The 21,692-nt window shown below is 47.9% G+C and overlaps 8 protein-coding genes across 8 annotated transcripts; 2 read left to right on the forward strand and 6 right to left on the reverse strand.

Moving 5' to 3' along the window:
* Positions 1 to 1,182: 1,182 nt before the first annotated feature.
* Positions 1,183 to 2,901, forward strand: LOZ57_001314 (uncharacterized protein; the record flags this gene model as incomplete). Its single annotated transcript, XM_049250405.1, has 1 exon — positions 1,183 to 2,901. The coding sequence occupies one exon, from the start codon at positions 1,183 to 1,185 to the stop codon at positions 2,899 to 2,901; it is 1,719 nt and encodes a 572-aa protein (XP_049110765.1).
* Positions 2,902 to 3,444: 543 nt separating this feature from the next.
* LOZ57_001315 (uncharacterized protein) lies at positions 3,445 to 5,671 on the reverse strand (the record flags this gene model as incomplete). Its single annotated transcript, XM_049250406.1, has 7 exons — positions 3,445 to 3,965; positions 4,021 to 4,174; positions 4,227 to 4,306; positions 4,358 to 4,811; positions 4,873 to 5,131; positions 5,184 to 5,427; positions 5,491 to 5,671. 7 exons carry the CDS (start codon positions 5,669 to 5,671, stop codon positions 3,445 to 3,447), a joined length of 1,893 nt encoding a protein of 630 aa, XP_049110766.1.
* A 1,922-nt stretch (positions 5,672 to 7,593) lies between these two features.
* dpp4 (Dipeptidyl peptidase 4) lies at positions 7,594 to 9,996 on the reverse strand (the record flags this gene model as incomplete). Its single annotated transcript, XM_049250407.1, has 2 exons — positions 7,594 to 9,930; positions 9,991 to 9,996. The coding sequence occupies 2 exons, from the start codon at positions 9,994 to 9,996 to the stop codon at positions 7,594 to 7,596; spliced, it is 2,343 nt and encodes a 780-aa protein (XP_049110767.1).
* A 1,877-nt stretch (positions 9,997 to 11,873) lies between these two features.
* Positions 11,874 to 12,320, reverse strand: LOZ57_001317 (uncharacterized protein; the record flags this gene model as incomplete). Its single annotated transcript, XM_049250408.1, has 1 exon — positions 11,874 to 12,320. One exon carries the CDS (start codon positions 12,318 to 12,320, stop codon positions 11,874 to 11,876), a length of 447 nt encoding a protein of 148 aa, XP_049110768.1.
* A 1,733-nt stretch (positions 12,321 to 14,053) lies between these two features.
* On the reverse strand, positions 14,054 to 14,765 carry LOZ57_001318 (uncharacterized protein; the record flags this gene model as incomplete). The annotated part of the gene is made up of 3 exons (XM_049250409.1): positions 14,054 to 14,138; positions 14,203 to 14,531; positions 14,601 to 14,765. The coding sequence occupies 3 exons, from the start codon at positions 14,763 to 14,765 to the stop codon at positions 14,054 to 14,056; spliced, it is 579 nt and encodes a 192-aa protein (XP_049110769.1).
* Positions 14,766 to 16,004: 1,239 nt separating this feature from the next.
* LOZ57_001319 (uncharacterized protein) lies at positions 16,005 to 16,481 on the reverse strand (the record flags this gene model as incomplete). The annotated part of the gene is made up of 1 exon (XM_049250410.1): positions 16,005 to 16,481. One exon carries the CDS (start codon positions 16,479 to 16,481, stop codon positions 16,005 to 16,007), a length of 477 nt encoding a protein of 158 aa, XP_049110770.1.
* Positions 16,482 to 17,217: 736 nt separating this feature from the next.
* On the forward strand, positions 17,218 to 18,411 carry RKM5 (Ribosomal protein lysine methyltransferase; the record flags this gene model as incomplete). Its single annotated transcript, XM_049250411.1, has 3 exons — positions 17,218 to 17,275; positions 17,340 to 17,501; positions 17,603 to 18,411. 3 exons carry the CDS (start codon positions 17,218 to 17,220, stop codon positions 18,409 to 18,411), a joined length of 1,029 nt encoding a protein of 342 aa, XP_049110771.1.
* A 689-nt stretch (positions 18,412 to 19,100) lies between these two features.
* Positions 19,101 to 21,321, reverse strand: SSC1 (Hsp70 ATPase ssc1; the record flags this gene model as incomplete). The annotated part of the gene is made up of 4 exons (XM_049250412.1): positions 19,101 to 20,899; positions 20,959 to 21,024; positions 21,111 to 21,237; positions 21,295 to 21,321. 4 exons carry the CDS (start codon positions 21,319 to 21,321, stop codon positions 19,101 to 19,103), a joined length of 2,019 nt encoding a protein of 672 aa, XP_049110772.1.
* Between the last annotated feature and the right edge of the window lie 371 nt (positions 21,322 to 21,692).

Genomic DNA, 21,692 nt, shown 5'->3' on the forward strand with positions numbered 1-21,692 from the left:
TTACCGTCCATTCAGCTTGGCCACAGTGGCATCTCCCTTTTATGGTGGCCATTGCGGGGTAGTGGCGCAGGTATTTATGTGAAGTAGTATTTTGATACTTCGTACGGCGTACTCTGTATGGGGAGTCGCGTCGATCAAAATCGAAAAAAATGGGGCCTTGGGAGATGGGCGAGACTTTTTGTTTATACGCAACTTGGCCACAGTATCTGACGCTTCCCATCCCCAGCATGGCATTTGCGTCGCACAGACAGCAATCTCGTTCCGGTCGCCATGACGTCTTTTCCCATACTTTGTTGTAACTTTAGAATCGGAGTTTGGCATCTGATCAAGTCCGAATTTATGCAAGGGTTTGTTCAAAACAATGCAAGATATCACAATCCTGCAGGGAACGGGTTACAGCATGCCTGCTTCAGTCCCCCTATGAAGACCAAGAATAACAAGTTTAGATTAGGCTGAAGGTGCGAGAGATTATCAATCTCATTATCCCTGCGGAAAATTCATAGAATTAACCATAATCCAACAAACTGGCATGGCCTGCCACCACCGCTTCTTATTCCAAATTCTTAACCAACATCACAGCAGGCTGGGCACGGGGCGAATCGCCGGTTTACTCTCCTTGCTTTAGGATTAATGGCTAGAGAGCGAACCGGTCATGCAGCTGTGCAACGGCCAGATCCATAATACCTGGTCCCCTACGGGGTACTCCGTACTCAAACCTCAAACCCAACTCAGTTCGTGACAACAAAGAAGTGGCGATCGCGGCTCAGCTTAGAGTTTCCCGGAAAACTGAGTTTTGGCACGTGATTTCCCGAGAGTGGGTCCTTGCCAGCCAATTGGGCTATCGGGCATACCGATGATTATATAATAGGGTCCAGACTGTTTGTGAGCGGCGAATGGTTACATTAGAAATCGACAGCCAGAGCGGCGGGTGCAATGTCTCGGGGTTGTATAACTGTCATCCTCTGCTCAGAGTGGGGGCTTCGTACTCCCTCGACGCTCCTTGACTCTGATTGTGTGTTTTTATCCTTCTTCCGATCCCGTTTTGTACCACCCGAGTGAATGCTCCTCTCGATCTGGAGTATAGTCGCTGGAGCCTGTCTAGCGCCTAAATTCGTATCAGCACTCTTCAGATGCGTTATATAGCGCACATCTGCTTTGTTTAAACGAGACCCTCAGACCGTCATGACCGGCTCTAGTGGCAGACCAAGCAATACCGTGAAACCGGCACCCCTGGCTTGCTTAGAATGCCGCCGGAAGCATCTCAAATGCGACGGCGGGACCCCCGTCTGTGGAAGATGTCGCAGGGCCCAGTCAGAATGTCAATATACTCCTTCCCGGCGTGGGTATAAACCAAGCTCGAAGTCGTTGGTACATTTGTCAATAAGCGGCACTCCTAGCTGTGGAGCCCCTAATAGACCTGGGCCCTCTATAATAGGGTTGCCGCAATCGCCGTTTTTGACCCCAACGTTGCCCATTTCGAGACCGACACCTTCACTGTCCTTGGATAACATTGGACTATTGTCAGAGGATCGTATTCCTCCGAACTCGGCTACCTTTGGGGTACCGGATTCATCATGTTTGCAAAGAGACAACCTGCTTCTCGACTATTACTATGCCTTTTTTCATGAAGCACACCCTATTCTTCCACCGTCACATCTATTACATCGCATTTCACCAATCCCGACATGTCTCGAGACGGTCATAAAATTCATTGGGGCCCATTATACACAGAACCCTTCAGCACATCTATATAGAGATTCTGCCCAGGCAGAATTAACGGCCAACGCTGAGCCGTCCTTTTGCAAAGTTCAGGCGTTACTGTTGTTTGCGATTGTTCTGCATGCCCGTAATGAACGCGCGGAATCTGTTGATTTCTTTAGAGCCGCGGTTCAACTGGCATTTGGATTGGGTATGAACAGGGCCTCATTTGCATCTGCCATTGGTGGTGGTGATCCGGTACGTGTGGAAACGATTCGCCGTACTTGGTGGGAGTTATATATTGTCGACGGCCTATTTTCGGCGTTTGACCAGATGCCTTCAGCAATTAGTAACAATACGTTGATGGACACGCTCCTGCCCTGTGACGATTTGAGCTATTCTGCTGGCGTTTATCTTGCTGAAATTCCGACTGTGACTCAATTTTACGATCGCGTTTTTAATGAAGATGATGAGGATTTTTCCTCTTTCTGCTACGCCGTTGAGGCTACTCGAATATTTAAACGGACGCTTGATCTTGGCTACGCCATTGATGAATATCAGCTAGCAGACCAGGTTGAAGCCATTGATGCGAGCATAGGCAGTTGGTTTCACCATCTACCGAACTCAAAACGAAACGTTCTTTGCGCAGATAACACAATAGATCAGCTCCTTTTCCGAGCCCACATGATTGTCAACTGCGCTTTGATATACCTCCATCTTCCCCGCTCCAACCTTCTATCCACTCCAGCGGCTGCAGCCAGCATTCCATGCGCCCGCAGAAGCCTCTGCATTGCTGCTGCGTCATCCACAAACCTAACGCACGCCATCAAATCCATCAAAGCCGCCAACGATCTTTCCGCTCTAGCGGCGCTTCGGTTTCCGATCGTCAAACAGACGCCGTTTTTCATCTGTGGGCTTGTACTCAGTGCCATCGTTCAGCTCTGTGCCTGCTCAGTACGAGCATCGACGTGCCTGGAGCCACGCCGTGATCGAATTGCGCTGATCATTGGTGAGCTCAAGGCGCTCAATCCGACGTGGCCAATTTCGCAATTGGTCATGAAACAGATCAAGTTAGTGGCAAGAGAGGTGCTGGAGATTGGGGTACAACAGCCGATGCTTTCCCAAGGGGAAGACCAGGGCCCCGATATCAGTTCGATCGTCAGCAGTGATGTGTGGCTTGGTGATATTCCAATTGAGCAATGATTTTGCAGGCTGGGAGTATCACTATTTCTTTTTTGTATTACTAGACCAAGCACTCTTATAGAGCCCTTCCTATCTCGGGAACCCTTTCCAGATACTCCGTACCACATTCATATACGGGGATCTACATACATATCAATACTTAATATCTATTGGCCAGGTTTTCTCTTCTTCACATCTGACGTGTCCCCACTCAAGAAATAGCTTCGGCATATCCGAGGTAATGGCTCATAACCGACCAGGTAATACGGCAAATTTCCAAGGCTGAGTTAAGCTCGCCAAGCCCAGAACCCTCCTGCAGTTCTAGATTTCTTCGGGAAATGATGTATGAGAAAGCTTAGCCTAGTAGGTGGTTGTTAACCGTTCATATAAAATGAGAGTTGACCCGTAAAAATGATGCATATGATCGTAGGTTTAAAGATTCCAACTTTTTCTTAGAGGCTCATTTCGCGTATTAATTGTATTCATGGATTAAATAAGTGGTATCACAAGTGGCCAGGCACTTAAAAGACAAACTAATAACCAAGAGTGGCAAACAATTGCTGCCTATTTTTTTCTCAGTGTCAACATCGCCCATCCGAACAATCGATATACTGCGGTTATGCCGATCAAAATTCCGACCCATTTTCCTTCTCTCCCGGTTTTGTATCCATAGGCACGAAGTACACCAGTTCCAGCAATCTTGCACTGATCAGCAAGTTCGCTGGGATACATGCACTGGCATCCTGGGCCGCAGTTGTACGTTCGTTCCGCAAATTCGTTCACCATCATTCCCTGGAATACGTAGGCTTGGTAGTCGATATAATGGAAAACGTATTTCCAAAATACATTGAGAATAGTTGGAGAGACGAGAAACCCTCCAACGCTCATCCATAAGCCATTCGCGAAGGCGGTGAGCGCAAGGGCAATTACGAAGTTAGGAAACATGGAGGCCATAAGGACGACAAGGGATTCGGCGGCAAGAAGATCAAGGAAAAGCCACATCACAAAAGTGAAAAATGGCTCTGCACCATTTCGGAAGTTGACAAGCCAGTATGCAACGACTGAAAATAGTAGGGTAATCAAAACTGTCCGCTTATTAGGAAATAATAATATGGAACAGCCAGAGATTTATGCACTCACATAGGAATGGAATTCCAATGATGAAGTTGGAGATAACAAAGGATGCTGCACCATAAAGGCCATTGGCCCTTTCTTTCACAAACGTTGACCTATCCTCAAGGAATGAAGGCACGTATGCAACGGCCATGAAGGACATAAAAGCAGAACCAAAAAACTGCTAGTGTGTCAGCAATATACCCATTGCATATCCCATGATGTGTACATACCAGGGCGTTAATAAATGGCTGGATATGTTCTTGGTTATCCCCCAGTCGTAGCCAAACAGTGCCCATCATGATGGCCAAACCTTTCTTCAATTAGCAATCGCTCAAGGGGCCGTTGTAGGAAGGCAGCATACCAAGATACATTGCAATCCGAATGCCATAGGCAACGACATCCCGGTAACTCTTTATCAGTGATCTATGAAGTAAAGTAAGGATTGTCATTAAGAAATTGACCTTCCCACCCTTTGGGATGGGGATGTCTTGATATTTCTCCGATACTCCAACTAGTGAATCTACCATATTATCGACGTTCGACGCAGCTGAAGAGCTAGCCCAGGTCTCATGAATTCGATTAAGTTGGGTGTCCGCCGCCTCCCTATCAGTAGCAAAATCCGTGCTAACCAAATCAAGAACGAACTCAGCAGGGTTGGTTTGGATGGGCATGGGATACCCAATTCCATCGAAGTAATGTTTCATCTGCGTTCCTGCTCCAAAATAGCATGTCTTTCCAGCAGACAATATAAGCAGCTTGTCGAAGGTCTCAAAAGTAGCGGTTGACGGTTGGTGGATGCTTGCAATTACAATAAGCTAGAAAAACTATAGTGAGTTCCGGAAGGCAACACAGGGAGAAATAAAAATAGGCACACACCTTGTTTTTCATAGCAAGATTCTTGACAAAGGACATGATCTCGAAACTGGCAGTGGAATCCAATCCGCTCGTAGGCTCGTCCAGAAACAAAATCTTTGGGCGAGTAATAAGTTGGCTGGCAACACTGACACGCCGTTTTTGACCTCCACTGATGCCCTTCTGGATTGGCGTTCCAATGAGAGTTTTCGCTTGATTCTGTATACCAAACGCATTCATAAGGCTGTTAATACGCTGCAAACGCTCTTTTTTTGTAATTGAACTACTTTTTGTTAACAGGTAGTTGATATGACAAGATTTGGAACGGGGCTCACCTTGACAAAGACAACTGGGCGGCGAAATAGAGAGTCTCCTCGACAGTCAAAGACCCAATGAGGACATCCTCTTGCTCAACGTAGGTGCTGATGTGCCTGAAAGTATCCAACGGTAGTTTCTTCCCGTTTACAAGAACTTCACCTTCAACATCGGCTGTCCCGAGGCTGCTGTTTCGATGCGCGAGGACATTTAGCAAAGTGGTTTTACCACTACCCGAAGGGCCCATCAGAACCATGAGCTCCCCTACCAAATAAGGAATTAATATTAATTGGATGAAAAGATATCCAGACGCAGACCACAGCTCACCTTGGTCGACATAACCAGAGGCATTTTGCAGAATGCTCTTTTTATTTCCACTTTCGCGGTCCTTGACGTTGACTGTGACATTCCTCCATGCAAAGCTGCAGACATCATCGTTCATAAGAAATCCATGTTCGTTTTGGTGAGACTCGAGGTCTAGGCTGGCATTTGGATCATCTGCAGACATCTTGGAAGAAACTCGACTGCAGCTCGGAGGAAAGTGAGATTCCTTCAGTTGGGAAAATAGCGTTATATAACACGAGGCCTAGATCGAGGGGCTGTTCCCTGCCTGTCCTCTCGTTAGTTAATAATATTTTATCTTCAGTTAGAAATGCCGCCGAAGCGGCTCGGGATCCCCACCCAACGTCGGCGAACTGCGGCGACCACCAAAACACAGGAAAACGAGGGTGCTTCGTACATAAAAAGAGCGAGAAATGAGGGTTTTTATTTTGAGAATATCGCTCGTCAGGGGCAACCTCGTGGCCGAGACCGACCCCGGCCAGGCGGCGCGGCAGATTCAGCATGTTCTGTCAGTGTCAAGCCCAAATGTGATGCGTTGTTTGGGACACGGCGACCACGTCCACCCAGCCCAGTTCAAGTGCTCTTCATGTGAACTGCCGGGGGGGTGGAGCTCGAGTGCCCGGAAGCTTAAAAGCTCAGCCGCGTTGTACAAAAAAGGCCGATGCTGAACCCCGGACGGTTACAGCGACAAGGAAGTGCTGTTTCAAGCTCGCTGTGCGAACATGTTCGGCACGGAACATTGCTGGCCTGCGCAAATTTCCAGCACAGTTGTTAAGTCTGCAGAGAGACAGACGCGAATTGGAATCTTAACCTGTTCGAGTCGTGCAGTCCAGCAGTAATAATAATGGTATGCAGACATCGTGGACCCAATAGCGATCGAAGACAGTGTCATCTGTCTGGCTTAAAGAGCGGTGACCTCTGGGAGAACTAGCTAGTTAACCCACTAACTACTTAACCCGGGTGCTCCCTGCAAGCCCGCGCGCTTGAATGGCCCATGGGACTCCAGTCGTTCTCTCGTGGCAGATGGGCTCCCTTTTTTCGGCGATGATGAAGGTTAAAATGCACTCTCGTGGACCGTGCTCTGGCGGGGCTGAAGTGGCTAACTAGCATCATGATCATTGCAAAGCCTAAGGACGCTCATCCAGAACCACCAATTGGACGCCACGGATGCATGTCGACATCGCTACCATCAGTGTTTTTGTTGTTATGCTCGTCCTTCAGGAGAAACACAGAGTATTAGTCCTTACATCCAAATCCAAATTTTGGGTGTGGGAGAAAGGTGCAGTCTCCGCTCGAGGCTACAAGCCTGATCCATGACTGGTATGATTAGTTGTTTTTATTCCTTGATTCGAGCTACGATCTTCTAGCCAAGTCGTCAGCGTGAGGAGTGGAATAAGTGGGTTATCTTTCGGAGCCTTGTACCGTACAGAGTACGGAGTACTCCGTAAAGAGAGAAGTCATGCCTTTCAGGGCGTCAAAGGCACTGCTATCACCACCAATGACAGCGACGCGTGTCGTGTTTTAAAACGGACCAGCAGCCACGAGGAAAGAAAGCCGTGGACCTCTCGTTTCAATGTCCCAGCCATTCCGCTTTTGTGCAGCGTCGGTTCTCATTTGTCGACCTGAAGATAGCGGGTGTTGACGAGGGCTGGGAGAACTGTCAAATGCGAGTTTCACAACATAACTACCTGTTATGGAGTGAGCGCAGGCACAAGGGTGCTTTAATCAATGTGTGCACCCTCGTCAGACCCTTAAGGCTTGTGGTTGCACAAACTGCTCCGTGCGCATAAGACACTGAAACAGTTTATGGTGCTTGTACTCCGTACTCCGTATGTACTCCGTAGTGAGATGAATGTGAGTGAACGTGATTTATGGTGCCTGCGACTCCAAACTCCTAAGACACATTCTCACATCAAATTGGGGCCTACTATGAGGCCTATTCCTCTCAACACAGGAAGGAGCATTAACAAACATGATATATTTATTTCAGTGGTTAAGTCATATTTACAGAGAAAGGAAAAATAAGCTACAAGGGGGATAACACCAGGGTCCCAAGTTTAGGCCGCTGAGAAGGGTCATTAAGAGAATCTATAGAATCATGCCTAAATGCGAAGCAGCGAATTCAATGCTTTTCTTGCTCCACTGGTGCTTCTCCTCGCCAAACTTCCTGTTCTTCTCCTCGTAGAGCTTCATGAGAAGCTCTCTTGATTGAAACAATCCATTGTTGTTGTATCTAATGCCGTGGTCGGAGTCCGTGAACCACGTAGAATCCATTTTGGAGGGAGAGACTCTGGCACCCATGAGTAGGTCTGATAGAGCAGCAGCGTTCTGGAAGTGGACATTGTCATCGCCAGTGCCGTGCTGGATGAGGAAGCTTCCTCGGATCTTCTTGAAACCGTCAGGCTTGCGGACGGCGCTGGCGTTGTAGCCGGCCTGGTTCTGCTCGTAGGTCTTCATGTATCGTTCGGTGTACATACTGTCGTAGAAACGCCAGTCGGAAACTGGGGCAGTGATAACACCGAACGAGAAGGCGTCGCTATCAGCCTCAATGGTCTTCGAGGTCAAGTAGCCGCCATAACTCCAGCCCCACATGCCAATGCGCTCCTTGTCCACGTAGGGGAATTTCGAAAAGGCCTTGGCAGCAAAGATTTGATCCTCGGGTTCTAAGGAACCGAGCCTCTTAGCGACGGAGGCACGGAAAGCCCTGCCTTGGAAGCCAGTACCACGGTTATCGACGGTCAAGGTGATATACTCGAGTTCTGGGTCGGATGCAATATATGCATTCAAGTTGAAGGCCTGGAAGACCTTGCTGACTGTTTGAGAACCGGGTCCGCCATATGGGGTGAACAACACGGGATACTTCTTTGTAGGGGAGAAATTGGCTGGGAGGCGCTGCATGACGTTCAACTTCTCGCCAGATGGCAGGGTGATGTCGAAATAATCAATTCTCGGAAGCTTGTACTCCTTGAGCTTTTCAACAACATCGTTGTTGCTTCGGAGCGTTCGAACGACCTTGTTCTTCTCCACCGCGACAAGATCCTGGTATGGCACATTAGGGCCGCGGTAAGAGAGAATATAGTATCCGCCTTTCGGTGAGAAAGACGCTCCATAGTAAGCTGCCTCACGGTCATTGACCAGAGCTTCCATCCTCATCGTACTGTAAGAAACAGAGTACAGGTGGCGTTCAGTGCTGTGATGTTTGGTAGAAAGAAAATAAACCAGCTGACGCTCTGTGTCAACATGACTGATGCTAACAACTTCCCAATTGCCACGAGTGAGCTGAACGGGCTTTCCATTGCCGACAGGGAAGAGATAAATGTGAGACCAGCCGTCCATGTCAGAAATGTCCACATAGTAAGTCTCCTTGGAGGTGCTTTTGCTACCCTTTACCTTGCCGACATATCGAATGGCCATGCCATTATCAATCCACCCATCAGTGCCATCGCGGTCTCTAACTACAGAGCCCTTAGCGGAGCTAGTATCAACCAAGACGACCTTCTCCCTGTCCTGGACACGGTTGAAAACACGAACGGCAACCTTATCGTGGCCTTCAGTCAACCACGACACTTCCCCAATAATCAAATCATCTGGCTTGAAAGCATCCAGCGACACCGTCGTGCTCTTTTCAGATGCGACTTCGAGGACACGGAATTGGACAGTTGGGTTGGTTTGCGATACTTTCGGATAGCGGAGCTCCAGTTCCCTAGGGTATGGTGGGGCAAACTTTTGGTTGTTCATGTAATACGGCACTCTGAAGGTGGGAACGCCAGTCTCATCAGTTCTCATGTATGCGAGCTGTTCACCATCGGGAGAGAACCACAAGGCATAGTGATTGCCAAAGATTTCTTCCTCGTAAACCCAGTCAGGAACACCATTGAAGGTGTCTGGGCCGCCGTCTTTTGTGATTTGGCTGGATTTGCCGTCTTTCCAGAGGAAGAGATTGTTGCCACGAACATAAGCAATAACATTTCCTTTGGGACTCCAGGCAGCATACTGGATATCGGCTTTTTGATCTGGGGTCAACGGAGCAAGCGATCCCGTTTTGATATCCATAACGTGGTAGTTAGCAAAGAATGAATGGCGATATTGCTTTCGATAGTCTGTGGCCCATAAAACAGCGGAGAGATCGGGTTTGATGAAGAATTCTCTGTTTCCTTGGGGGACTTTGTCGGCGGGCACCAATACCTGCGAAGTATTTGTGACGATGCTTTGGATTCTGAGCGCACCGCTATCATCCATGATCACGTATTGCCCATCTTCCTTGCCCGCAATCCAATTCACGGTATCGGCACGGGGCGCGATCGCGCGTCCAGTGACAGTCTCATTGTATGCTAACAGCTTGTTGCCGCCGCCCCGAGGTGGGTTAGGCTCACGAGGCGGATCGATGGCCAGGCAGAGGCCTCCGAAGACGAGGAGGGAAGAGAGCTAGAATATTCAATTAGCCCTGCCGGGCACATTGTGGACTGCATTCACGAGCCCAAATACCTTCATGTTTAAACGAGTGTAGAGTGAACAGGATCAATTAAGTATCCCATTCGAAAGACAACACACGGCAACTCTCTTCGCAGCAAATTGAAATCCGGACGGTATACCAGATCTGCCTCCGCGACTGCTGGGTTCAGAACAGATCCATGGTGGAGTGAAAACCCGGGCGCCCCCAGCTTTATCAACTCTCTATGATAATAACGAGTTCCACGCTGGTCGACGGCACAGCTCCACCGAGCCTCTGTCACCACTGGTCATCATCAAACTAAAATCACCCGGCGAGCCTTGGCTAATCGGACAGAATGGAGAGGATGTAACGTCAAGTTCCGGCACTGGCATTTTTCCTACCAGCAGGCGGCATGTCTAGTGATGCCAGCGAGGATAGCGGCGGAAATTTACAGGGCCAGTGCTATAATTATTAAGACAACCAAGCCATCCATGTTACTGGCAGGCCCTTGTCTGGAGCAACCAAAGCGCAGACGCTGGGTTGTGAGCTGCAAGCCGAGGATTTTCGCCTGTGCAAGAACTAAAAACGCGTCTACTGGCTTCTGCAGCCCTCCCAGGAACCGTTCATAGGCTAGGAGGCAATAAACATTAGCCGTCCTCTGGGTTTCTCGCCGGCGCGTGTAACGTTATTTTCCGCCGTATAAACGAACAACTTACTTGGTCTCTCGCGCCTCGGGTTTCCTTCAAAAGAGGCGAGTCATGCGTTGCCTGGGCTGGAGAGCGATACGAGATGCTCTCCAGGCCACCGTGGAATTCGACTTGGGGGATCGTGACATTATTATTATTATTGCCGATGCCCAGCATCCGCAAATCCTACCTTGTCTCTGCGCTCATCTCGCTCACCCCAGTCTCATTTTGACTTTCCTGGGGAACTGTCGCCCTGATCCTGGGGCCCGTGGCAATCGGCAGATAGCTGGGTGAAGAGAATTCCGTCTCTCGCCCTGTAACTGCTATTCCTTTGCAGAGAAGTCAGAAATACGGAGTAATCCCATCTTGGTTTCCTCCTTGTTTCCCAGAAAGTCCCTCTTCTTACACGACCCAAGTTATTATGCTATGGTAACCTTAAAAAATACACACAAAAGTTCTGCGGAGCGCTCCGTCGATCATATGCGAGCTCTCCCATGGTTCGCCCTCGCAAGGATTTCAACTGTCCCTTAACCTTGTGACACACCAACTCTATCTTGTGATAAGAGGTTGATTCCCGGCCCATCGGCAACTTCACGACCGACTCTCCCACGTTGATTTTTTTTAGAAATGAGGCAATTGGTACAGAGTCATGCTGAGTTTACTACTACACCATGTATTTATCTTCGACACTAGAGGCGTGGCTACCAAAAAAATGATAGGGATCAGAGTCCGTCTTTTGCGGAGGAGTCAGACCCCCGTTAAGTGGCATCATTACGAGTGGACTGCGGTTTTAAAAAACGAGGCCATATTAAAGTCGCCAAGGGGAAGAATCTACGAGGGCCACCTGGTCTGAAGATGGGAATTCTCACAAACCACAGCGAACAACACCCCGAGCTCCGATGATAGAAGTATTCCGATGCTGATCGCATATTCTTGAACGAACGGAGTTGGACACATGGCCCGGCCATGCTGCACGCAGCTCGAAGCAGTGCTCGGTCTCAGGTTTTTCTACACTCCACGAACAATGAGAAATAATCGAGACACACGCCACACCGCAACTGTAGGTACATTTTCTAATACCGAAAACTACCGAGTCTCCATGGATATCACATAATAAGCCGTATAGAGACATCCAGCCCTTGAGGGGTATCACACATTTGCGCGGGTTCGGGAAATAGCGATTACCAGACAAAACGATGGCGACGCTATGTTCGCGAGTCGTGCTCAGCCATCTTCAGACGGAGTTGTCGCTAGGCGGCATTGGGCGCCGGAATTCGCTCTGTAGGGGCCTGTGAGATGAAGGGCCAACTACTGGAAAGTTTTGAGACAAACCATAGCCTCGACTTCAACCTTTGCTTCACCTCATTCCACGGCGTTGTCACTGCATTGCCCACCCACTGCCAGGCACCGGAATCGCCAACAGGTTTTACCCAAGAGTCCCTGAACCGTCGTCGACACTCAACCTCTTTTAGTAACCAGTCTTCGTCGAAGCCAGTCCATTCACCGGCGACCTCCAGCAGATTTGGGTAAAGAATTGGGAACAGATCATGGCGGAGGACGTGGTCTAGGGACTCGAGGCTCATGTCAAGAGGCCGTAAAGCGGCGGCGATGTCGTTATAGTCATCGGTAAGGAATTGTGTGTTTAGAAAGAGACGTGAGAGAGCGACACATGCCGTTTTTTCGGAGTCAGTCAGCATGGTGAGCTGTGGTCTCTGGATGGGATGGTGTTTCCATGCAGAGGCATGTCCAGCATTCACCTTACTGTGCTTAGTTTGTTACTGGCGTGTTGATCATCAACGCATTCAACAAGCATTCCAATGAGGGGGCACCAGCCTCGGGCAGCGCTTTCCGGGCCGGACTTATAATTTTCCTAAGCCCGTTCCAACCTTGGTAGGAATCCGACCTTCAGAGTACTGATTTTTGAGGCTCCCAACTGTCCACAATGCAAACTTCAGTGAAAGGAACCATTTATAGCTAAATGCTCCTCTGAATAGCTTTTTACTATGATACCCACGCCAACCCTGCTTATTGACTGCCTAGGCTTCTTTATTATCTGAAGCATAACGTTATGCTTCTGGGTAAGACGGATACGAGTCAATCGCATTTCTGGTTATTTTGTATAAGGCATAACAACATGCTTGCTCCTCGTGCGAAAAATCCACACTTTCATCACTTGATGATGTGGGTTTTCATGTCATCGAAATGTATTCATGCGTAAGGCTAAATGGGCTTGAGCTATATAAACCTGTCTCGCATCCTGTCGATCCGTTTACTTTGATTTTGAAGACAGAAAATTTCTCCCAACCCAAAATCATAGTTATCGAGAAACTACTTGCGTCTTTCCTTTCACTTCTCATCGAGCACTATGCAGGCTAACAATAACTGGACCTACCACTCGATTGCTGGTGCCTTCGGGCTTAGCTTGCTACCGCATGGATACTACTTTTTCAAAATGATGCAAGCCACTAACTGGAAAACCTCAAATCTCACGTTCGTACTTTATCCATGGGTGTGCTACCACTATTTCGAGACTCAGCTAACACAAAATATCGCTCTCAGACCCCGCGACAACCTCAACTCCCTCCGTGAAAAGATCCCTGCAGATATCTGGGCCAAACTCTGCCGCGCTCGTAGCGCTCATCTAAATGCATTAGAAGGTTTTCCTCTATTTGCTTCTGCAATGGTAATCGGCAACGCATCGCCTGCCCTATCGATTTACACCATGCTCACAAAATATTTGTAGATCGCGAGCAATATCGCAAATATTCCTGCTAAGGAACGAAACATCTTGGCAGCGGAGTATCTTGGTGTGAGATTATTGTATACAGTGGTATACATTGGTGCAAGATCTGAGCTCATGAGTTATCTGAGAACTGGTCTATATGGTTGGAGCATTAGCATCCCAATATACTTGCTAGTCAAAGCGGGAAATAATACGCTATCAGGTGGAAGTATCTAGTTCGATAGATTAGAATACGTGAAAGTAGTGTACAGAGTACGGATTAGAGATCAACCCAGTAACAGGACCAAATCAGCGGATGCGTAAATTGTCTCATACCACTTAACTCGTGTGACTAAGGGGTACCCAATGTTTATGGTTATACGATACGATCATATCATCAATATAGTGGGGAGGGTATTTTTATTTGATAATCTACCTCCATATATCCAGGCCACAACTCCATATTTAAAGGTTTGACACGATTATCATTATGTTGCAGCCCAACAATTTTAAAGGAGCGAGAATGACAGGCAAAAAAAAAAAAGAAAAAAAAAAGAAAAACACAGCATTGATAGCAGAAAGCGAAGCAAAGAAGAGACGGAGATGACAGCGGGTCAATTTGTTACTACTACTTATTGAACCGAGTTCAAAATCCACTATCCAACACATAAGACCCTGCCGAAGAAAAAAGTAGTAGCGGAAACGACATTATCCTTCAACATCCTTGGGAGGGACTGGCTTCTTTTGGCGCCACATAACGATGCTGCACGTGGCGGACAGCGCAAAGAGAATACTAAACAAGATATTTTAGCATTCACTTTTGATAAGCCAAGAGGAAGAGCCAGTAAAATACATACCAGAGAGCAATACTCAACCCCCAAATGGATTTCATTTCAAGGCAGCTTTGCTTTGAAGTGCCGATCCAGTGTGTATAACTGATTTTATCACCATTCTTGGCAAGAGAGTTACCCAGCGCGGCGGTGAAGGTATAAGCCGAAGACATACTGCTCGCAACCCTGCCAAGAATGTTACAATTGACGTAAGACAATGGTTTTCCAACGGTAACAGCAACAACAACCACAGCAATAAGGTGAAGGCCGTCCAGCCCAGTACTGATTAAGAATGGGAGGATGTCATCGAGAAAGAGAATGAATGTGACGACGCAGTACAAGACTGCAATACAGGTCTATAAGGCGGCGGTTAACGTAAATATTCCCCTTTTCTCTTTGGATGAAAACAGGCTTTTAAAACATACCACACTAAGAGTACCCACAAGCACTTCCGGAGGATTGGTATTGTTCGAGACCATCTGGGAAATGAAGTTTGAAGTCATGCCAATAATTGCAATTAAACACACGGCCTGGAGAATGCGGACAATTTTGAATGTCAGGCCGATCGCACCGTATTGAGTACCAGCCATTATTGCGGTGTTTATGGCGAGAATAGAGCGGGTATAAGATGAATAAAAGTCGGGTGATGTTGTATTGGAATATTTTTGATAAGAACTGACAAGCGGAAGATGAGAATGGCTTTCCAGAGCCAGCAAAAATAAGGAAGGTATCTGAAGAAAATGGAAAAAGTCTGAAGAATTAAGAAATGGAAAGTCTGTTTAACTTTCAAATTTTTGAGGGAGCAAGTAAAGGAGACAGGAGGGATAGGAAACAGAAAAGGAAAAGGAAAAAAAATGTTAAGGAAACGACTTAAAGGAAACAAAATGCTTTTGCTTGTCTGATTGCTATTGAAGAAAACAAAAAGAGAGAGAAGCCATCAGGATGACAACCAATCCTTATATACATCTCAAGACAGGATATTTCCAAGCTCAAGGGTGATGAAAGTCTGTTTATTTTAGAGACTTTTCTCATAAAGCTGTTTGTAGGTATTTGGATCTTCACTGAAGATGCATCGGGTGATCCAATCAGAACATGATCAGGTCACACCCTCTGGAGATCCAGGCACACAGACATCAAGCCGAGACGAGGCCAGAACAAAGTCCACATACAGGGGTAAAATAGCTGAAATGATGTTCTCCACCCCGGCGCTTGCAGCTGGCCCGAGCCTTGGGGAAACTTGATGTTATCCAAACAATCCACGGTGCATCCTGGGCTTTGAAGCCGTAGTGGGCCGGGATCCGGGATTCCGTGTTAGAGAATGCCAACGGCGCCCTATTTTTGGACCCGCTTCCCTGGAGAGCCTAGAACACAAGGAGATCTAAAGCTTTGCGAGAAAGGTGTTTGCCAGATGGTGGAGACCTACGGGAAGCTCTCAAACAGGCCGGCTCAACAAAATGTCACTTTGGGGGCTAGCAACAGGAAAAGGAAAACACCTTGTGTTTCGGAGACCGCATATCAGGGCAGAGTCCAGAGTGATTGGAGGGTATATTTGGATTCTCAAAGTCTCCCAGCGAGATTGCTTTGGCATGTTGGATGTTTGATGATACGGGGCATCCTGATTGGCCAGAGCAGCGCGTAGGGAAACGCGATATTTCATTGGTTCATTGGTAGTTAGTTCACTAGTTAACTATCGAACCAGCTTAGTCATTTGATTACTAATAAATAGTGCCCAACATCTCGTTCATTGAGTTCAACTTCACGAATTTCCATCGCAATAATACGCAGGCTGTCATGAATCCTCCTCATTCATCCTAATTCTAAGTCATCCCTTATGCTTCATTTGTGCATTGTCCACCACCGCATCGTCGGACTGCCGCGTAGTATAGATCCGCGATTCTCTGGCATTCACTCCTCTTCGCTCCACTGTGTTTACCACACTCCTTGTACAGATCGGCCTTGAACATATCATCAATTCGCAGTCTAAGTGGTTCGGTGAATCGCTGCTGCTTTTTGGTATTGCGGTATCCGAAATCGTGTCGCTGGCATGATGGGGCGAAGTTGAACCCAGCCGGTCTGTCTGGAGATGCCGTGCAGCCGTCGGAACTCCAGTCGAAGCAGGATGGGTTCTTGCTGTTACGGTTTCCTTGAAAGACCTCGATGGAGTCGCTGAACATATATCGGTCTGTCAACGCGATGGTGCATGCATCTGCCTTCTTAGTGAGCACGGCATCCCCCGTCTCGACCGGTACGGCGAGCGCGAGAGAAGACAGCGCGAGAATCACGAGGGGCTGCGCGGTAAACTTCATGGTGGGTTTGTTATTCCTTTTGAAAACGGCTTTTAAAAAGTGATAGAAAATGGATCTTCAAGACTGGGGTCTATTTTGACTCAAGTATGAGGTGGATCTTTGGCCTTTTATGTCTTGACCTGTACGGAGTAGAGCCAGCTCGAATTACATACCACCGTTATATCCTGTCTCTTCAATTGACAAGCAATTACTTTGATAATTGAGAGCACTGCAATTAGCCCGATGATAGTGATCGTCGCAATGCAACCACGTGGAACAAATTTTTTTCCTGAATTGCGCTTCTAATCCTGTCCAAGGCAGACAAGCTGGCATTAAGTATTACATAGTCCTCGTATCTGCATGATTGTGTTGTACCCGGCTGTGTGTGGTGGTCATTCCCCAAGTCCTTAAGCCTGAAGATTCTATATTTGTCACCTACATAAAATTTCCAAACTAGTAGTAACGACTATGTATTTGCTATGTGTGATATAGTTATTGCTGGAATGTGGAAAAATCATTAACGACTCAGTGCCTTGTTAACCCAGACTTCCTATTGTAGTATTGGACGTGGGTGTCAACATAGTTACATAGTTTGGCTTGAGATGCAAAATTTTTCCACCCCCCGAAATTTTCTTCCAATCCTCGAAAGGTGCACACCTCTACCACTCAAATTTCGAATGTTTAAAATGGCTCTTCGGCAAACCCCTGTTACTACATTAGGTACAGCGTTACTGGGATTCATTTGACAGTTGTCCATATGAAGTTCTCGGATTTCCTGGACGCCATCGGCGACGAGGTGGAGGATGCGGAGGAAGGTGGGCATCAACCCTGCTGTCTGGACAGGATGCAGCCGAGTAACGAGTTTCCGTTATGCTGCAGAAGCGTTTCTTCTCTTCTCACAAGATATCCCTTCGCAGAACCTCGGCTTCGTCGACTCCCAGTCACACTCCGTTGAGATATCTGTGCACGATCGAGACCTTACGATTCGCCAGTCACCAACGTTACTCTCTTCCAGGCGGGCGGGGGGGACTACAGGGGCAGGTAAGCTCTCCACCCCGTGTACCTTTGCAGCAAAAGCGGGTAGCAGATGAGGGTAGTTACAGTATGCTGACTGCAACTGAGCTGTGTGCGAAGCATATCAGTTCTTTGGAAGATCACTCCAATATTTGCACAGTGGCTTTGCCAGCAAACCAATATTCTCTGGGAAGCATGCGTTCTTCGTCAAGACTCTTCAGCAATAGAACTGGGATGCGGCGTTGCGGGCGTCCTGGCGCTTTCGCTCGGGCCTTCCATCAGACTGTATACCGCTACAGACCAGGAATATGTCCGGAAGCTGTTTCAAGAAAATAAGGAGCAAAACTATCAGCCTGGATCGGGATACCACGCTGCAAAGCAGGCGAGCGCTGCTCATTCCCGTAATACTAATCATCCTCGTTTTTACAAATCGAATAGCAACACTACGGGCCGCCTTTCCGCTGATTCCCACTCCCGCTCACGCACTAGACATCATACCCATTCAAATACCCTAAGTAAAAGTCCTAGTTCTCGTTCCGGGAAGTCAAACCAGAATATTCACTTCATGCCACTTGATTGGGAGACCGATACTGCGTCTGATCTAGTGGCTACTGCTCCAGATGGGTTTGACGTGCTTCTCGCTTGTGACTGCATCTATAATGATGCGCTTATTGCTCCATTTGTGCAGACCTGTGTGGATGTGGCGCGTCTTCGCCCTTCGCTCGGAGTGTCCGCAGCTCAGGGATATGGTGACGCGCTTTTGAAGCCCACAGTGTGCATTATTGCTCAACAGCTACGCGCCCATGAAGTATTCGAGAGTTGGCTTCGCACATCATGTGCCGACTTTGCGGTATGGAGGGTGAAGGATGAGGTTTTGGGGACGGGGCTGGGCACAGGATCAGGGTATGTTGTTCATGTCCTTGTGCTGAGAGAATAGTTTGCAGCGAGCTATGCTTGAAATGTCGATACAATTAGAGTGCTGTCTTTCCAATTCGGTCAATGATATCTAGGTCATTCTACTACGCAAAGGACTTCGTGCAGTGGTCTATTTAAACAACCAAGCTTTGGAATTCATCAAAAAATTTTGTTTCATTTGTAAATATACATCAAGAGAGGAGAATTCCTAGTTCAGGGGCACCTTCGACCTTGCTCAAAAGCTGAAGACAAATACATGAACTTTCAAGATCATAGAAAAAAAGGTCCGCCATGGTTAAATTATAATACGGGGGCATATAAAGTATCAATCGATCTTTTTCGACCGGGCCTAGCCTGACCCCTCTTTTTTGCCGATCAAAAATATGCCCGAAAACTCCCCTCCCGTCCGGAGCCCATGCGTAAAGGATGTTCAGATGACAAAAACAAGACATGCTGAAGTTTGACAGAAAATTCACCAACATCATAACTCCAACACCTCGTGGATGTATAACCCTGTAAATATCGGCGAAGAAAGACGAAGAAGTTGTATGGTTACAGGTAAAGGTCAAGAGAAAATAATCACAAATCAAGGGGAAATGAAAAAAAGGAGCTAGATGTAGAAGACAAGGTAAAGAGAAGTGTTAAAAGGGAGACATTAGGTAAGAGTAAATGCATTACTTTTGGGAATTTCGCACTTGTCCTCAGGAACGCTTAAGGTTTCTTCTCCTCTCCAGAGGCTTCGCCAGCCTGGGATTGTTGCTGGTTGTTAGTGTCTTCTTGGCGAGCCTTGTGCATCTTGTCAAAGAGGGTCAAGCTAGCAGTCTGGAGCTCATCGACCTTTTGCTTGAGTTCTTCGGCAGTAGCAGTTCCTTCACCAGACTGGTTCTTGGCAACAAACTCACGAAGAGAAGCAATCTTCTCCTTGATCTGGTCAGCCTCGGTCTTGTCAAGGCGGTCCTCGAATTCCTTCAGGGCCTTCTCGGTATCATTCAAAACGCTGTCAGCACGGTTGGCAGCCTCAATAGTAGCTTTGCGCTCGCTATCCTGGGCACGATATTTCTCAGCGTCCTCAACCATATTTTGAATTTCCGAATCGGAGAGACCGGAGCCGGAAGCGATGGTGATAGATTGATCCTTGTTAGTGGACTTGTCTTTAGCGTGCACGTGAACAATGGAGTCAGCATCGATATCGAATGTGACCTCAATTTGTGGAACGCCGCGGTGAGCAGGAGGAATGCCAACAAGCTGGAAGTTTCCAAGGAGCTTGTTATCCTTGACGAGTTCACGCTCGCCCTGATAAACTTTGATTTCGACAGCAGTCTGGAAGTCGGCGGCAGTGGAGAAAGTCTGGGATTTCTTTGTAGGAATGGTAGTGTTGCGGTTGATCAATCGAGTGAAGACACCGCCGAGAGTTTCAATGCCGAGAGAGAGAGGAGTGACATCAAGAAGCAAAACATCGGTAACTTCACCGGCAAGAACAGCACCTTGAATGGCAGCGCCAATAGCAACGGCCTCGTCTGGGTTGACAGATTTAGCGGGGTCGCGTCCGAAAATGCTCTTGACAGATTCCGTAACCTTAGGCATACGGGTCATACCACCGACCAAAATAACGTCCTGAATATCCTTGGCTTGAAGGTTGGCATCTTTCAATGCCTTACGCACAGGTTCAACAGTCTTCGAGATCAAGGGGTCAACAAGAGCTTCAAGCTGAGCACGAGTCATCTTAACATTGATATGCTTAGCACCAGAAGCATCAGCAGCAATGAAGGGAAGGTTGATATCGGTAGACAAAGTAGAGGAAAGTTCGATCTTCGCCTTCTCAGCAGCCTCGCGAATACGCTGGATAGCCATGCGGTCACCGGAGAGATCGAGCCCAGTATCTTTCTTGAATTGCTGAACAATGTTTCGGACCAGAGTGATATCAAAATCTTCACCACCGAGATGGGTATCACCATTCGTAGACTTAACTTCGAAGACGCCCTTCTGAATTTCGAGAATGGAGATATCGAAGGTACCACCGCCAAGATCATAGACAGCAACGACACGGTCTTGCTCTTTCTCCAAGCCATAGGCAAGAGCAGCAGCAGTTGGCTCGTTGACGACACGAAGCACATTCAGACCAGCAATCTGACCTGCATCCTTGGTAGCTTGACGTTGAGAGTCATTGAAGTAGGCGGGAACTGTGACAACACCGTTCTTGACCGGCTTGCTAAGGTAGGCTTCGGCGGTCTCCTTCATCTTCTGGAGAACGAAACCGCCAATCTGCGAAGGAGAGTATTTTTGGCCCTGGGCCTCAACCCAGGCGTCACCATTGGTGTGCTGAACGATCTTATATGGAACTTCTTTGAGGTCTCGCTGGCACTCTGCATCGGAGAATTTACGTCCGATGAGACGCTTTGTAGCGAAAAGAGTGTTCTCTGGGTTGACAACAGCCTGTCGCTTAGCAGCGATACCCACAAGCCTCTCACCGTCCTTTGTGAAAGCGACGACGGAAGGCGTAGTTCGTTGACCTGGCGCACTGTCAGTCATAGGTTTGCGGGTTGGCTAGGATGTGCAAGATTTCGCTCACCTTCCGAGTTTTCAATAATTTTGGGAGTCTTGCCCTCCATCAGGGCAACAGCAGAGTTTGTTGTGCCTGCATAAAATATTAGAGAACACAAACCCTCAATTGACTATTTTCCGAAGCAGCGCGTGAGCTGTCGGCGCATCAGGACCACCTACCAAGATCGATACCAATGACAGCTCCCTTGACCTTCTCTGTGCTCTCCGTAGACTCCCATCTTCTGAATGTAGTTGCAGGGATTTTGAAGGTGTTAGAACGGGCAAATGACGAGGCGGCGCGAGGAATCTGCAGGTCGAGTCAGCACGTTCCTGTCTAGATTCCGGCTTGGACATAGCTGCTTACCGCGCGGGATAGGCGCGAAGAGAGCATTGTAAACTTTTGTATATCTCGGGCTGGAGGACGAGAGCAATGAAACTATGAATACAGGTAAGAAGAGAGGTGATGGGATGGATGGGAAGATGCGAGGCCAGTGTTGGGGAAGAAGAGAAGAAAAAGATTTCGCGGAAAGAAATTTTGCACATCAAATACCAAGGCCGCCATGCCATGTCGGGCCTAGCGCAATAGCGATCGAAATCCATGGAAGACGGTCGGAACAACGCCGGCCCGTGATGACTAAGCGAGGTAAGCCCGACTGTAATCCTGCTGGTTGGTCACCGTCGTCGCGTGCCGTCATCGACGTTGCCATGCGATCTCCAGCGCCTCACCTGTCAAAATCCAGCTCTGCATTGCTCGCCGGCCCT

This window comes from Ophidiomyces ophidiicola, assembly GCF_022830035.1.
Source record: "Ophidiomyces ophidiicola strain CBS 122913 chromosome Unknown scaffold_3, whole genome shotgun sequence".
NCBI lineage: Eukaryota > Fungi > Ascomycota > Eurotiomycetes > Onygenales > Onygenaceae > Ophidiomyces > Ophidiomyces ophidiicola.